The sequence below is a fragment of the Dermacentor andersoni genome, chromosome 4 (assembly GCF_023375885.2).
Source record: "Dermacentor andersoni chromosome 4, qqDerAnde1_hic_scaffold, whole genome shotgun sequence".
Taxonomy (NCBI): domain Eukaryota; kingdom Metazoa; phylum Arthropoda; class Arachnida; order Ixodida; family Ixodidae; genus Dermacentor; species Dermacentor andersoni.
Window position 1 is genome coordinate 137,792,300 of NC_092817.1, and position 14,974 is coordinate 137,807,273.

Sequence of the window (14,974 nt, forward strand, 5' to 3'; positions counted from 1 at the left end):
ACACGTTCCCGAAAAGAACAGAAATTTTCTGTTCCTGGAGCCGCTACCCCACAAATCACCGAACGGTTGGTCACGTGGGCATATTTCTTACAAAAATAATGTGATTTGAAAAACACTTGCAACTTTTTATCAGTCACTTCGCATATTTTAAGCGCCAAAAAATTATAGTCCGTAATATTCACCCGTAACATCAGAAACAGTATACATTCCGCAGTCCTTACTTTTCCTGCGGTCCTGCATTCATGTATTGGCGGGATGAATGTGTGGTGGACGTGACCGGCGGCAGTATCGGCGAGCTGCGTCTGTGATCTTCAAGGTACAGGCTATTCACACTAAAGGTGAGTGGTGCACTTTCTTACCCGCATGAATGGTACACTTTATGTTGTCTTTTGGAATTCTTGTTGCGGGCCTGTACTGCTATCGAAAGGGCATCAAAAATGAATCGCTGAGGGACCTTGCAAAATCTTGAGTGGACAGATCTCTTCCACTATATAGAACTTAAGACTAGGATTCTCCAAAACTAGTTTGGAGCGTCGTTATGCGCTTGCAAAGAATCAAAGGCACACCTGCGCTTGCGTTAAGAGCGAATGCTAATCATTCGAAATGGCTTGCGCTCGAGAGTCGCTTCACCACCGATTCGCCACTCCTGCTTCACTGTGTCTGATAAAGAATAAACAACGCGCAGTAAAGAGCGCATGTGAGTGAGGAACGCGGATGAGCACTATAATCTGCAGGAAAATGAAAGGCGTAGAAATTTTGCTTTGTTAGCAGGTTTCCGCACCACAAAATCGGAGTGAATAAAGCGCGGGAAGTTTTTAGGCTTAGGAAGTACGCGATTGGCTGGCTGTGCAGTGACTCGGAAAGCGCGGAGTTTTCATACTCGTTTCTCGTCCAAGTAGAGCTCGCAAGAGTATGTTATTTTTGTTACTGTTTTGTTTTTATTTATGCAGGCACAAGTAATATCGTGCATAAATGATTTCGCGAGATTTAACATCGCACGTTTTAATTTTCGGTCGAAAAGAATGCAGGTACTAGAGTTGCCTAAGTATGAGGTAGGCATGCCTACAAATTTAGTTGGCCCACCCCCAAATTTGCCTCGGCCCAGCCCTATATATCTAGTTGGCCCACCCCAAACTCCTCCCCCCCCCCCCGATTTTTAGTAGGCTCACGTCCAAACTTCAAGTTGGCCCACCCCTACTATAAGCTTTCCCATGCATGTTTAGGAGCCTTATGTATCTATATGGGTATTCTCTTTATATTTCCTTTTTATTTAAATTGTTTCTTGTCTCTTATAAAGCTACCTATCACCTACATTTACATTATTATAAGGATTAAATGTCTTTGCAAATTACACATTTTTCTGCAAATACAAGGTATTGCCCTTTTAGCCTAATGGCGCTGGAGTACTCGCCAAAGAATGCTTACGGTGCATGAGTCAACACACTCCGGAGAGTTGAAGGCATTGCCCGTTTATTGCATTCGCATGAGAAAAGGAATTAATCATGCCCTTGCTACGCGGTCGTTCCAAATTCCGTCTAACTGAATACCATTCAACTCGACTGCCAATTTGCACTGCCACAGGACATTTTTCAATGACATTAAGTCAACATTTGGGTTTGAAGCTGCTTTAGCAATTATTTCACCCCGGCCCACTCAGCCGCGCCAGATGTTTGCTTTGGCTCTGTGGATGTTAATTTTCATATCTACTGCTTGCGTTTTTCTGCTGCTTCTTTAGCAAAAAGCTTGTGCACTCGCTAAATGGTTACCTTCCAGTTAACAGTAAACTATACTGCATTTACTGCATGAGCAGGGACTTTCCGCAGGAATGTGCTGATGACAGCACTCTAGTGCGATGTTTACATAGCCTTGTGCAGACAGCCACTGCTTATTGGCATAACATAAAACGCAAGCTGCACTCTACCTACATTAAACGATCTCTTATCTTTTGCACTGGTCGTACCTTTCTTTGTTTACGCAGTTAGATAACTCTTTAGGAAGCGCCTATGCGATCGTCCGCCTGAGAAACACTTGATAACCAAGTCGCTGACATTGTGTAGGAGTCGCGAGCACTTCAGACTCGGAACTCGCAAAAGGGGACCGTCGTCCATTAATATGAAAAAATTTAGCAAATGCTTATCGCTGATGACTTTTGAAGTGTGCACATATGAAATGTAGCCGCTTGGTCCGTTGACTTCTAACACTGACAAGGTGTCAGACAAGCTGAGCTATTCGAGCCATTGCCTCGTTGGCATATGTTTTGCTGAACTACCGATCTGCTCAGGATAGGTCAGGCAGTCATCCTATGACTAGATTTGTCGCTTCGTTGTCCTGACAAACCTGTCAGACTAGGATAACATGAATCTTTGGTTATATGCTGTCGTCGTTGGTCTAGCTAGTACTGATTGATATGCCAGCGACGGCTGCTGACAGCGTACTGACCGCCAACATCTGCATTTGTACACTCTGAAGATGAGCAAACAAACAAAAGTGAAATTTGATGGCAGCAGCAGCACCATTGCAGTACAATAAGTGAATGCTGAAGCTTCTGAATGTGTTTTGAAGTTCTCATGAAGCATTGCGAGAGTCTGTCGAGGCCGAATGACATTCAATTCGTATGCCATGGAACATATCCCTGTAGCATGGGTATAAAACTGTCATATTCCCATTTGCTGCGAATATATAGGGAGTTGGGCCGGGCATATGGTAATGAAGTTTTGGCAAGTTCCATCAGCAGCACTATCTCTTTCAAAATTTGCCTCAGTTCATTCGGCATCAGCATAGGTGACGTGAACTTCCCAACTAGTTAATGGTAAATTAGTCTGAAACGTCGCTAATATATTAAAAGAAAATCTTGCCGTCAAAAATGTCAGTGTAAAATTATTTTTAACTTAAACGTACAAGACAGCAGTTTAGCTTGGAAAAGCATTCTTGGGCACCCTTTAAACAGAGCACTCAGTAGGATGCGCTGTGGCCTCTGTGTGCTGAGAAATACACTGTAGCCATACTGATGAATTTCTACCACACATGCTTTGGATCCAGTGCTTAGAGTTTATGAGGAAGGCTTTTCTACTAAGTAAAAAGGTGGCAATTCATAAGATGTAATTTGGGAGCCACATCTAAATAAATGAAAATTAAGTCTAAAAACGCCGATCAAAACTTCTAAATATACAAAGGCTATCAAAAATCTGCTTCACTTGTCTTGGAAATTCTAGCTGGTCATTACTCACTGGAATTTGATGCGGTTGTATCACTACAATGCTGGATTTTAAGAGCTACCTGTGTTAAACCTACTTGTATGATACTGCTATTTTAGCATTTTTGCTACGCAGTATTTAAAAACATGTACCAAAATGTGAAAGGAATGCCGGATCAAATGCAGGGTGCACAGTTTGGATGATTACTCTCAAATTGCACATTGTACAGTGTGATCATTCCCCAGTAATGTTTCGTTTGAGTAATGCTGTTCGTTGCTGTTGTGGTCTTTTCAGATGTACCCCTGCAGTATATGTGGCTGTGTTAGCTCTACACTTTCCGCATTTCTCAGGCATGTGGCTTTGCACAAAAATGCCAACAATTTTTATGTGAAATGCCCCTTTCAAGACTGCTACAAGAAATTTTGCAAAGTTGGCTCGCTCTACAGTCACTTCTGTCGTGGGCACAGACGGGTTAGACGTGCTGAACAAGAAAGCTGTGTTTCCATCAGCGCGCATGGTTGCGACTTAGTCTGCACTGTGGACAGCTGCATACAAGTTTGTAAAGATTATAAAGCTCTAATTGCCCACCTGAAATTTCACATTGTTCAAGGTGCAAAAGTGACATGCCCGTTATGTAAGAAAGCATACAATAAGAAGGCATCTTTTTCTTCCCATCTTTCACGTTACCACGGGAAGTACCTTTGCTCAGTATCAGATGTGGAAGTTCAAGAGCCTAGGCCTGTTTCAGCAACTGTTACCACCCCTCCACATGATGCTGAACAAACTGGAAGCAATTCATCTGAGGAGGAAGAGCTACCTAGTACACTGGCACTGCATCAAGGCAGCATGCAAGAAAGCTGTAAGAACCATGTTAGCACTGCTTTTGCCCATCTGTACCTGCGACTCTTATCTGAGCGCCATGTGCCATCATCTACAGTTCAAATTATTTCTGAGGCTATATATGACATACAAAATGCAAATGCTTCAGCAATGGCGTCTTGTCTCAAAGAAAAGCTCAGGGAAAAAGCTGTTAACAGTGATGACATAGATAAGCTGATAGATGAAACATTTGAAAGTGATTATGTTTTGGCACTGCATCGAGCACCAGATGGTGTGTTCAGGACAGAACACAGCCGTTCTTCATTCTTCAAGAAAGAGTTTCTGTATGTATCACCTGTAGAAATATTGTTGGGGAAAAACAAGAAGAACAAGAATGCTACCTTTCATTACGTGCCAATTCTAAGTACACTTGAAGCCATGCTTGAAAATGAAGATGTGATATCACCGTGCGATAGGATACTGCCCGAGACCCCTGGTGTCCTGAAAGATTTCACTGATGGAAATATGTTCCAGTCTATTCCACTTTACAAGGAGCATCCTGAAGCACTGAAGCTTATACTCTTTCAAGATGCATTTGAGGTCGTGAATCCAATTGGTTCTGCAAAGAAGAAACACAAACTTCTTGCTGTTTATTTAATCCTTGGTAATCTCTATCCATGGAAAAGATATGCAGCTCATTCTCTCAAGTTGTGCTTGCTCTGCAACGAAAATGATCTGGCATATTTTGGGCAGGCCAAAGTGTTTATGCCTTTGCTCGATGATCTGAAGAAGTTGGAAGCTGGCCATTTCGTAACTTCAAGAGGAATGCGTTTGTTTGGCACCGTGACTGCCATCCTTGGAGACAACCTTGGAAGCCACGGAATCGGAGGCTTTGTGGAAAATTTTAGCTCTGCAAGTCACATCTGTAGGTTTTGCATCGCTGAAAGAGCTGACCTTTTTTCTCCAAATGCACTGTCAGGTATTTCAGAAATCAGAACACCGGCCAATTACAATAGTGCTTTATTAGCCCTGCAAGCCAATGGTTCAAGTATAGAAAAAGGAGTGAAGTTCAATTCCTTATTCAATCAATTGAAGTACTTCCATGTGTGTGCTCCAGGTCTCCCTCCTTGTTTGGCACATGATTTATTTGAGGGTGTTGTTTCATTTGACATTTCTTTGTATATTAAGCATTTTGTAACGGTTCTCAAGTGGATTTCGCTTGAAGACCTTAATCAGCGCATTACTTGTTTTCATTTTAAACATGATGATTTGGCAGACCGGCCGTGTGAAGTTCACTTCAAGAAAGCACTAGGAGGCCATGCGGTTCAAAACTGGAACATGTTGCGCTTTCTTCCATTGTTTCTACTTGGTTCAATTCAGTCTACGGAAAATGATATCTGGCAACAAGTTCTTTTGCTTTCTGAAATTGTCCTGCTTGTTACTGCACATAGTATCACACTCCCCATGGTTATGAGGCTGCAAGACCTTATAGAGGACTACATGACGGGCAGAGCACACCTCTTCCCTTACGTTGCCATGAAGCCTAAGCATCATTACCTGATTCATTACCCGTTTCTGATTACACAGTTTGGCCCACTGATAAAGATGTGGACAATGAGGTGTGAAAGTAAGCACAGCTATTTCCGTAAGTGTGCAAGAAATTGCCAGAATTTCAGGAACTTGACGCACACACTTTCTGAGCGCCATCAGCTTTATCAGGCATATAAGAACACAGGAGCAGGTATTCATGGTTTAGTCAATAGTTCCTCATTCTCTAGTGAGCTTTGCACACCAGAAATACAAAAGGAAGTACGCGATGTGATCATTGAAGAAGGTAATATATTCTCGGCCAGTCAAGCTACTATCCGTGGCATGCTTTACAAACAGGACATGCTTGTTGTTATGAGGCGGACGGATGGCGCTCCAGTTTTTGGTGAGATTAGGCTTATTCTTGCCAGTAATGGCGATCACTTTTTCTTATTAAGAACTGTCCACGCAAGATATGAGCCTGCTATGCTCTTCTACAGCATTATCAGTAGTGATGGTCCTTTCAAATGCATGAAGCTTGAAAGCCTCCTTGATTGGACTCCATTGGTGCAGTATAAACTTGCCCGCAACAAGTACCCTGTTGTTGTGCTGAAGCATGCTATATTAGATTTTGTTTGATTTCATGCTTTTGACAGGCAAAATGGACTTGCGACAGCATATTTCCAGTTGGCTGCCGCACTTGGACAATGAAGTGATCGAACAGATTGTACAGAAACTGCTGGACTGTGGTGTTCAGTCACTTGAGCACCTCAAGTATGTAGTGGAGGCTGACCTAATGTTCCTGAGTGTTGTCAGTAGACGCATCCTGCTCGAAAAGTTCCAGACAGCTGCTTCACCAGCCGTGCAAGTGTCCATTCCCCAAGGAAGCGAAGCTTCTGTGAGCTTGTTGGGCCAGGCTTTTGATATTCCATGGGATGCATTTCCACCCGAACTCATAAAAGCATGTCAAGATGGCAGGCGCCCACTGAAAAGTGATCTGAATGAAATGATTAGGACACTAAGTGACAGGGTGCTTGCCTGCTACCAGAAGCCTGGGCGCAAAGTGCTGCGAGTCATTGCGAGGGAAATTGTCAGCAAATATCCAAGAACTTTTGAGGACACCCTCAATGGCACCATCATTGCTACAGGACTAGAAACGCTTCTATGGAAGCTGGAGAATTGTATTAACAACAAAAGAAGGCACAGTTCTGAGTGTTCGAAGCGGTGTTTTTCAGAAGATGAAGAGTTGACCACAAAGAAACCACAACTCCAAAAAGATTCTTATGGCTGTGTAGCCTGGCAGCCTGACCTTCCGTCTACGGAAACAGCTGAAACTCAAGAGAACAAAAGAAAAGAGTTGCAAGCCCAATTCAGGCTAGCTTCCCCAAACAGTTCTCGAGTCACACAGCTAATGGCCGAAACATATTCGTCACAGAGGCAGGTGATTAATGCCAGCAGAAGCGTGGTGAACGTGAAGGAAAACTGGCCTTTCCTCTTTGAAGAAGCACACATGTGTTCACATGTCAATATACTGCTGGGGTTCAGTGCCTCGCAAACATTTGACGATCAGGTTAAGACTGTTGGGCGACAGGTTTTTAGGTATGCTCACAGCTTAATAAAGAAGCCGAACGTGAGGACATGCCTAGAGGAAATTGAAAAGGCCAGAATTGAAACGAAATCAATGGCTGTAGAGTATGAAGCCACTCCCCTCCTCCTACTTGCCATCTTCGATGAAGACCGGGAGCTATTCTGCAAGGTAGTCGAGGTAAGCATTGCAATCTTAGAAATAATTAAGAGAAAATCAGACATCCACCCATTCGTAGCAATTGCTACAAAGGAAACCCATACGGGTTACTCGAAAGAAAAGCCTCGCAGTTGAAGAAAAATTTGTCCTGGTCCGGGACTCGAACCTGGGACCACCGCCTTTCCGGGGCAGCCGCTCTACCAACTGAGCTAACCAGGCAGCTAGCAGATGGCAGGCTGAAGTCAAAATTGTCAACAACTCTAAGCAAAGGCAAGAGTTTGAGGTAATAGTTCTGCGGAAACCCGCAAGGTGGAGAGAAGTAATTAATAAAGGGAAATCACAGTTGTGGGTTTCCGCAGAACTATTACCTCAAACTCTTGCCTTTGCTTTGAACTGTTGACAAATTTGACTTCAGCCTGCCATCTGCTAGCTGCCTGGTTAGCTCAGTTGGTAGAGCGGCTGCCCCGGAAAGGCGGTGGTCCTGGGTTCGAATCCCGGACCAAGACAAATTTTTCTTCAAATGTGAGGCTTATCTTTCGAGGAACCCGTATGGGTTTCCTTTGTAGCAATTACTTCGAATGGGTGGATGTCTGATTTTCCCTTTATTAATTACTTCTCTCCACCTTGCGGATTTCCGCAGAACTATTACCTCAATCTTAGAAATATATCAAATCCGTACCTGTCCGCTATGACATCTCTCATAACTCATGTGTCAGTTTTGTGCATATAACCCCACATATCATACCATATTGTATTATTTTTTGTCTACATTACTGTTATTACAGTGCTACAGAACAGTATTTGCGATGACGAAGAGGCGAGCAGTATGACGACGATGATTAGAGGCTAGCGCGGGCTGTTGCCTCTTGGCCAAGTGCGGCGTGTTTCCTTGTAAATATGCTTGTATATAGCTTTTCTTCTGCATCTTCCTACGTAACAATATAAAGCTAACATTGTCAAATACAATTAGATAATGCAACATTGTGTAAAGCTGGGTGCAATGTAAAAATGTAGTAAATGCCTCTCAAAGAAGCCAGTCAATAATGAGATTATCATGACACGGTTAATCCCCTTTCACCTGTTAGCATGACATTCCAAGGGGCTGGCAAGTGAAAAGTCATCTGCTGGTTAACCAGATTAACTGCAATGCCATGACAGTCTCTTGACATCAATGGACAGAAGGCCTCTTCTGCTATTGAGTTGTATTTGACTATAATAACGTAACATGGTTCCTGATGTGGGCAGCCCACTCATAACTGGTGGCATTTTACTGGGGAGACAGCACTTGGTTGAGCCAAGAGCTACGCTTAATACCTCTTTCCCTTATATTGCTCTTCACATTCGCTCTGTTCTCATTTTCTGTACAGTGCTCAAGGAATGAAATGCATCCTTTTAGGGCTAAGTAATGCGCATACTTTCATTTCCACTGGCTGCAATTCGTGTCGCGACAACGTAATTCTGGCGCATACATCTACGTCGGAGTCCTTGACACCTTCGGTGATCAAATTCCTTGCGACATGACATGGTGCCTCTCGCGTACTTTGCACATATGCAGGGTTCTACTAAATGCTTTGTGTCGGGTTTCATTCCGTGAGCACTGTACTTCTGCTGTTCCCACATCCCCTGTTTCTGTGTTTGTCGCAATCTTATGCTGCCATGACTGCTTTGAGAGTCGTGCAATATTGCATACTGTCCCTTGCCTTCACTCTCAAGTGTGCGAAGGTGGGAATCACACTTCCTCACTTGTTCTGTGTCCTTATATTGGTCAAACAGAATAGTTCTAAACCAGCCCTGACGAAAGGAATACCATTCCCAAAATTGTTGGCAAAATAAAGCTTAAAAACGAACAATAGTCATGTTTGTCGTAACATTATAATTCCTTTAGTAAACTGGCCGGTAGAAACCTTTGCTGATTATCTATATATATAATATATATATCGTATAATAAGAAGCCAACAAAGACACTAAGGACATCATAGAGGAAATTACTTTTACTTACTAATTGAGTTAAAGAAATGATAAATTAATGTAAATGAAAGTGGATGAAAAAACAACTGACCACAGGTGGGATACGAACCCACGTCTTCGCATTATGCATGCAATGCTCTATATATAGCGATATATTCGTCCCAGTATTGTAAATAATTAAGCCACCATGTTTAAAAGTCTGTGCTGGTTTTTAGGGCCTTAACATGTGGCCAACATATATTTACATATAAGCCAAAGCATTTAATTCACTACAGAGTGTTGGGGAAGAACATTATCATGAGCGTGAGCAAGCACTGAAACACCTTATTCAAACTTATGCTTTGCCACATGCTTATTTGTAACCAGTGTAAGGTTTCAGCTTTCACATTGTGCTACCTTGGCAGACATTAATTCCTATATGCCTTTATAAATTTCTCTTACACCAGGAATCTGCTAGTGATGACGACCTTGGGGACATGCCATGTTCTCCCTTCATCATTGCAAAAGGTATAATTTTCTGTGGTACCACATTCGGGCAAGCATTCCTGATTTAAAACTTGTTTTGTGCAGGAGGCAGTTTTCTTACTGCTAAGAGCTTCGTCGTATGTGTCGACAGCCTGCCAGCGATGCATGCAACGAACCCCTGCCAGGCGTTCAAGCTGATGTTTTTTGTTCACTTCGCGTTCAACGTTGCGTACCCCAAAGACACAAGCCTCTGCCTGGAGTTCACACAGCGGTAAGTATTGAGTTTTCTTGTTAACTAAGCTGTCATAATCTTCTTTTGGTTTTTGCACTTCTCACATGTAGAGTGATGATTGAAGTTGTAGGCATATTCATTTTTTATAGGAACCTTTTATGATACTGCTTATAAATACAAAAAGCAATCTTGAAAAGGGAAGGTGTTTGCTGAACCCAAACAACTAATCAGCTAGGGAATGAAATTTTGATGCTACTATTGTTTCGTTACTGCATAGTAAAATAGTGCCCTAAGGAACTTCATGTACACATGCAAAAGAAAAGCCAGAAATAAAATTTTCTTTCTGGAGTAAGCGTTCAACCAGTGATTTAGCCAGAAATTTACTTTGGGGTGAGGATCACCGCTCGCAAGTACCACTCCTCATGCTTCATCTCTCTCTCTCTCTCTCTCTCTCTATATATATATATATATATATATATATATATATATATATATATACATATATACACACACACACACACACACACACACACACAAACAAACACACACGGTGTCCCAGCTAACTTCGGCCAAGATTTTGAAATAACCTATGCGTTCTTCAGAACAGAAATTTTGTGGATGTTAGCGTTTATCTAAACTTACAGTACCATTTCATTGCTCATTTTTTTTTAGCAATTAGCCGAGATAAATTCATTAACATATTAAATATAGCTTGAAACATTCAGGTATCAATAGGAAAGCTGTGGAGCTTCACAGATATTGCCCAACCCAGGTACTTCCAACGAGATAGACTTAACATGGTCGTTTTTATTCGGGAAAAACGAAAGCCCACGGAGTTGAAAAAATACCACATGACAGTGCGCCGCGATTACAGCGATCTAATGAGTGATTTGTAAAAACATCACAAGTGCCGCGCCTTCCCTTCACTTACGGGAAAGGGCTTCAACCTTTGCTCGGCTCTAACATTACGGGCAGCAGCTGGCGACGGCGCTCCAAAAAAGAGCTGCGTCAGCAGCCACTCGCGCCTGTTGCTGGAGAATGCGCCGTCATCAGCTGTTTATTCCGATATGACGAGAAGAGCAATTTTTTTCTCAGTGTTCAAGTTGGAGCGGAATAGAAAAAATACACACAAAACATGCATCATACATCTGGAACCTGTGTGAGAGAGCATCATTTGTTACAACGCCGCTTTTCTTCCAAGCTGTGCCAGCGGTTAGATGCATGTGAGCTCGGCTGTCTATTACTGTCGTGCCGCGCACCCGTTTCGAAGAATTTGTTTGCAGTGCCTAAAGCATGCCGTACTCAAGCGAGCAGAAGGCAAACATGGTCTTAGCCTTGGGAGCGGCATGGGGCGACAAGAGGAAAGCTGCCAAGGTATACCGAAATTGGCAATGTGGGGGATGACCTAGCGCGAACACAATTTTGAGGAGTTACTTGACGCTGAAAGAAACAGGTAGCTTCAAGAAGATGCAGCGCAGAAAGGGGACCATCAGTGAAGAGTCTGAAGGAGACATTTTGGCTTTCATGAGTGCAAACCCTTATTCCAGCGTGCGTGATGTGAGTACTGAGGTTGGCAATTCAGTCTTCAATGCCAAGAGTTCTTAGGAAGGCTGAAATGTATCCATATCACCTCCAACTGCTTCAAAAGCTCCAAGAAAGAGACTTGCAATGGCAGCTTGATTTCTCAAATTTGATCCGTATGAACAGTGTCGAAATACCGGATTTTGTTGACAACGTGCACTGGACAGATGAGGCAACCTTCCCCAGAAATTCTCAACATCCATAATGCGCATTACTGGAGCGATACGAACCCGTATTGGGTGGCGCCAACCAGACACCAGTACCAATGGCCATTCAGTGTGTGGTGCGGTATCTTTGACGGAAGGATAATTAGCCCCATATGTTTTGACCGCATGCTCCCTGCTCAGTGGTATGTGAATTACATCTTGGAAGGCCCAGTCGAAGATTTTCGCTGTGATCTTCCTCTAGCATTTTTAAAGCAAACATAGTATCAGCACGACGATGCACCAGCTAACAGCAGTAGCCTTGCTCAAGCCTGGCTTGACAAAGCCTTTAAACGCCAGTGGGTCGAGCGGCATGGACTAGTGGCATGGCCTTCAAGGTCACCGGACTTGACAACTCTTGACTTCTTGTGGGAACACGTGAAATGAAAGACTGAGTGAACTGCAAACCTACAACTACACCACAAGCGCTAAACGCTGAGATTGCTAAGGCCTGCAGTGAGATACCGTATTGCGTCATCAAAAAAAGCTACCTCGGACGTGCTGAAAAGGTGCCATTACTGCATTAGGGCAGAGGGCGACTTGTTTGAACACATTCTTTAGACAGACATCACAGCGAATAAATCTACAACCGTTATCCATGAAAAAAGCCATCTGTTTAAAACTTTTGTATGACATGGAAAAGGCACGTAATATGGAATTACAAATTCTCTGCCGACAAGGAATGGACAGGAAGCTAAAAAGCAACCTTCCATGCAGTTAACAATTCTTCCTTTTGTGACAACCAGCGTAATTCACACAGCGTTATCAAGCTTGTTATAATGCATGTTTGCTTGTTGGGGCCTTGCTCCCAGATTCGAACTCATGAGCATTTATTCTGTTAGCGTGAGAGTGCAATTATTGCCGCAGAAATGGGAGCCGCGCTGTATTTCAACTGCCGCCTGAAGCCACTGGCGTTTATCTCAGAACCAAGCACATTGCGAAGCTCTGTCGTGGGCAGCACGAAAGGTGTGAAGCGAGCGATGTTTTTACAAAGCACCAATGAGAGCACTGTAATTGTGGCGCATTCGTGCACACAGAGCGCGCTGTCACGTGGTATTTTTTAAACTCCGCGGGCTTTTGTTTTTTCCGGATAAAAACGGCCACACTAAGTCTATGTCATGGAACTGCCTGCGTAGGGCAGTATTTGTGGAGCTCCACAACTTTCCTATTGGCGCCTGAACATTTCAAGCTATATTTAAAAAGTGAATTAATTTATCTCGGCTAATTACTCAATTATAGCCGAGCAAAAATGGTGCTGTAAGTTTAGATAAACGCTAACAACATCCACCCGATTTCTGTTCTGAAGAACGCATAGGCTTTCTCAAAATCTTGGTCCAAGTTAGCTGGAAATCTGTGTGTGTGTGTGTGTGTGTAACTGGATTTTTCAATGGGCCAAGCATATTTAGAAAGATGAGAAGCACAACTTTGCAGTTATCTTTGATATATTTACCCAACAGTTTCGGTCAGTGGACCGACCTTTCTCAAGGGATACGCTTGAAAAAGGTCGGTCCACCGACTGAAACTGTTGGGCAAATAAACCAAATATAACGACGAAGTTGTGCTTCTCATCTTTCTGTGTGCGCACGCGCGTGTGTGTTTGGTTGTGCACCACGCAAAGACACTTCTGTCTAGCACTCCCCAGACAAGAATGCTTTGACGAAGGTGCACATTTTTGTTTTGCTAATATAACACTTCTGACAAAAGTTTTTCACTGCTACTGCGTGAAGCCACTTTGCATCTAATTATGCTATCATCCTTATTCTATTTTTAAAAAGGAGGATATTCTTCTAAAAAAATAAAAGTTGGTTTACGAATTTATGGATTTATATAAAGTATATCGATGATCTAGCTGGCACATATCTTAAAAAACGAACAGTATTGAAAATGGGTCACTGTCACTCAACATTCACTGGGTTGAACGGCACGGTGGCTGCTAACATTCCTATATTTATGTTTTTGCGTGGACTTCGATGCCATTCACCAACCTGCCCTCCCACCTGTTGTGGTTTTCATAGCTTCCCTTCCCTGGCCAAGCACCTCCGTCCTTGATATATTTTGGTGTACACAAATCAGCTTTTTGTGGGTCTTTCTTTCTTTTCCTGCTTTTTGCCCTATAACAAAAGTCCAAGACAAGGGGGGGAAAAAGAAAAAAAGGGGGCATGCTTATTATGCGTATCCTAGATATAAGGAAGTCGCACTATTTTCGGAATGCTTTTCTTCCACGCTGTGCAGGTGACAATTCAGTCAGGTACCATAAATGAGAAGCTCTTCAATGACACAAAGGTCCGGTTGGGAGCAACAGTGCCCTCAAGTTTTATAAAAAGCACGCGCTCGTCCCATCATTATCTGTGCGTGGAATTTTTAGCGCTGATCCCCCCCCTCAGCAGTTACGGTTAACATCCGAAATGAGGTAGAGGTGTGCCATCAGTGCGTCTGCAATGTTCTGTGCAGGAGAGAGGGGATCGCTCCCATGGCAACCCCTCCCCCTGTTTGAACTGCCACTAGCCCTTGCCTTGCTTTCACATTCAAGCTTTCTCTTCCATCCATGTTGCTCTTTTGGAGCCCACTTCCTGAAGCTTTCTGTTCCATTATGAGGGGGGGGGGTCGTCTACCCAAGCTACCCCCCCCCCCTGTCTATGCCATTGTGTTCAACCACTTAATTCATCTAATCTGCACTAGCCGCATTGCATAGTGCCCAGTTACTAACATATTGACGGTTTGGAGAGCTTGGTACTGTTGCTTCTGAGATTTTGGGCACATTGCTTGCAGAGATCATAGTTATTTGGCCAGGGCAGCACAAAACCTAGGAAGTAAGTTTGCTGGACAGAGTGTGTGTGTGTGTGTGCGAGCGCGCGCGCGCACTCGCTCGCTTGCATTCAATGCCAGTAACCCTTTGGTGGTCAGGTAACCATCCATTTTTTATGGGTAAATTGTAATGTGTTTTCTTGTGGATTTGATGTGTCATGGATGGTGCTTTGCAGAGATTGCCAGCATTATTTTGCTATTGGTAAGTATGAGGGCTTGTGCACATGAAATCTTTGTTGGTTTGATTGCATTTCCGCTACAGTTACTGAGGGTGTATTGGAGTAGTGCTTTGTTTGTACTTGAAGTCTGGCAGCTGATGTGGTTCTGGCATTATCTGGCGTGTATGCTGTATCTGAGGTTTGAACTTTTCAGCTTTTACTTTCTGTAAATTCAATGGACTACCTTTGGTGTTTGTTTCAGAAGGCATTTTTCTTTT

The 14,974-nt window shown here is 43.2% G+C and overlaps 1 protein-coding gene across 1 annotated transcript in view; it reads left to right on the top strand.

Annotated features, from left to right (window-relative positions):
* The first annotated feature begins 249 nt into the window (after nt 1-249).
* LOC140217372 (uncharacterized) overlaps nt 250-14,974 on the top strand; it is a 28,326-nt gene continuing 13,601 nt past the window's right edge. The window contains exons 1-4 of the mRNA XM_072287930.1: nt 250-338; nt 6,197-7,305; nt 9,699-9,759; nt 9,823-9,988. Coding sequence (XP_072144031.1) covers nt 260-338; nt 6,197-7,305; nt 9,699-9,759; nt 9,823-9,988 — 1,415 coding nt within the window. The 5' untranslated portion in view covers nt 250-259. The remainder of the gene's footprint in view (nt 339-6,196; nt 7,306-9,698; nt 9,760-9,822; nt 9,989-14,974) is intronic.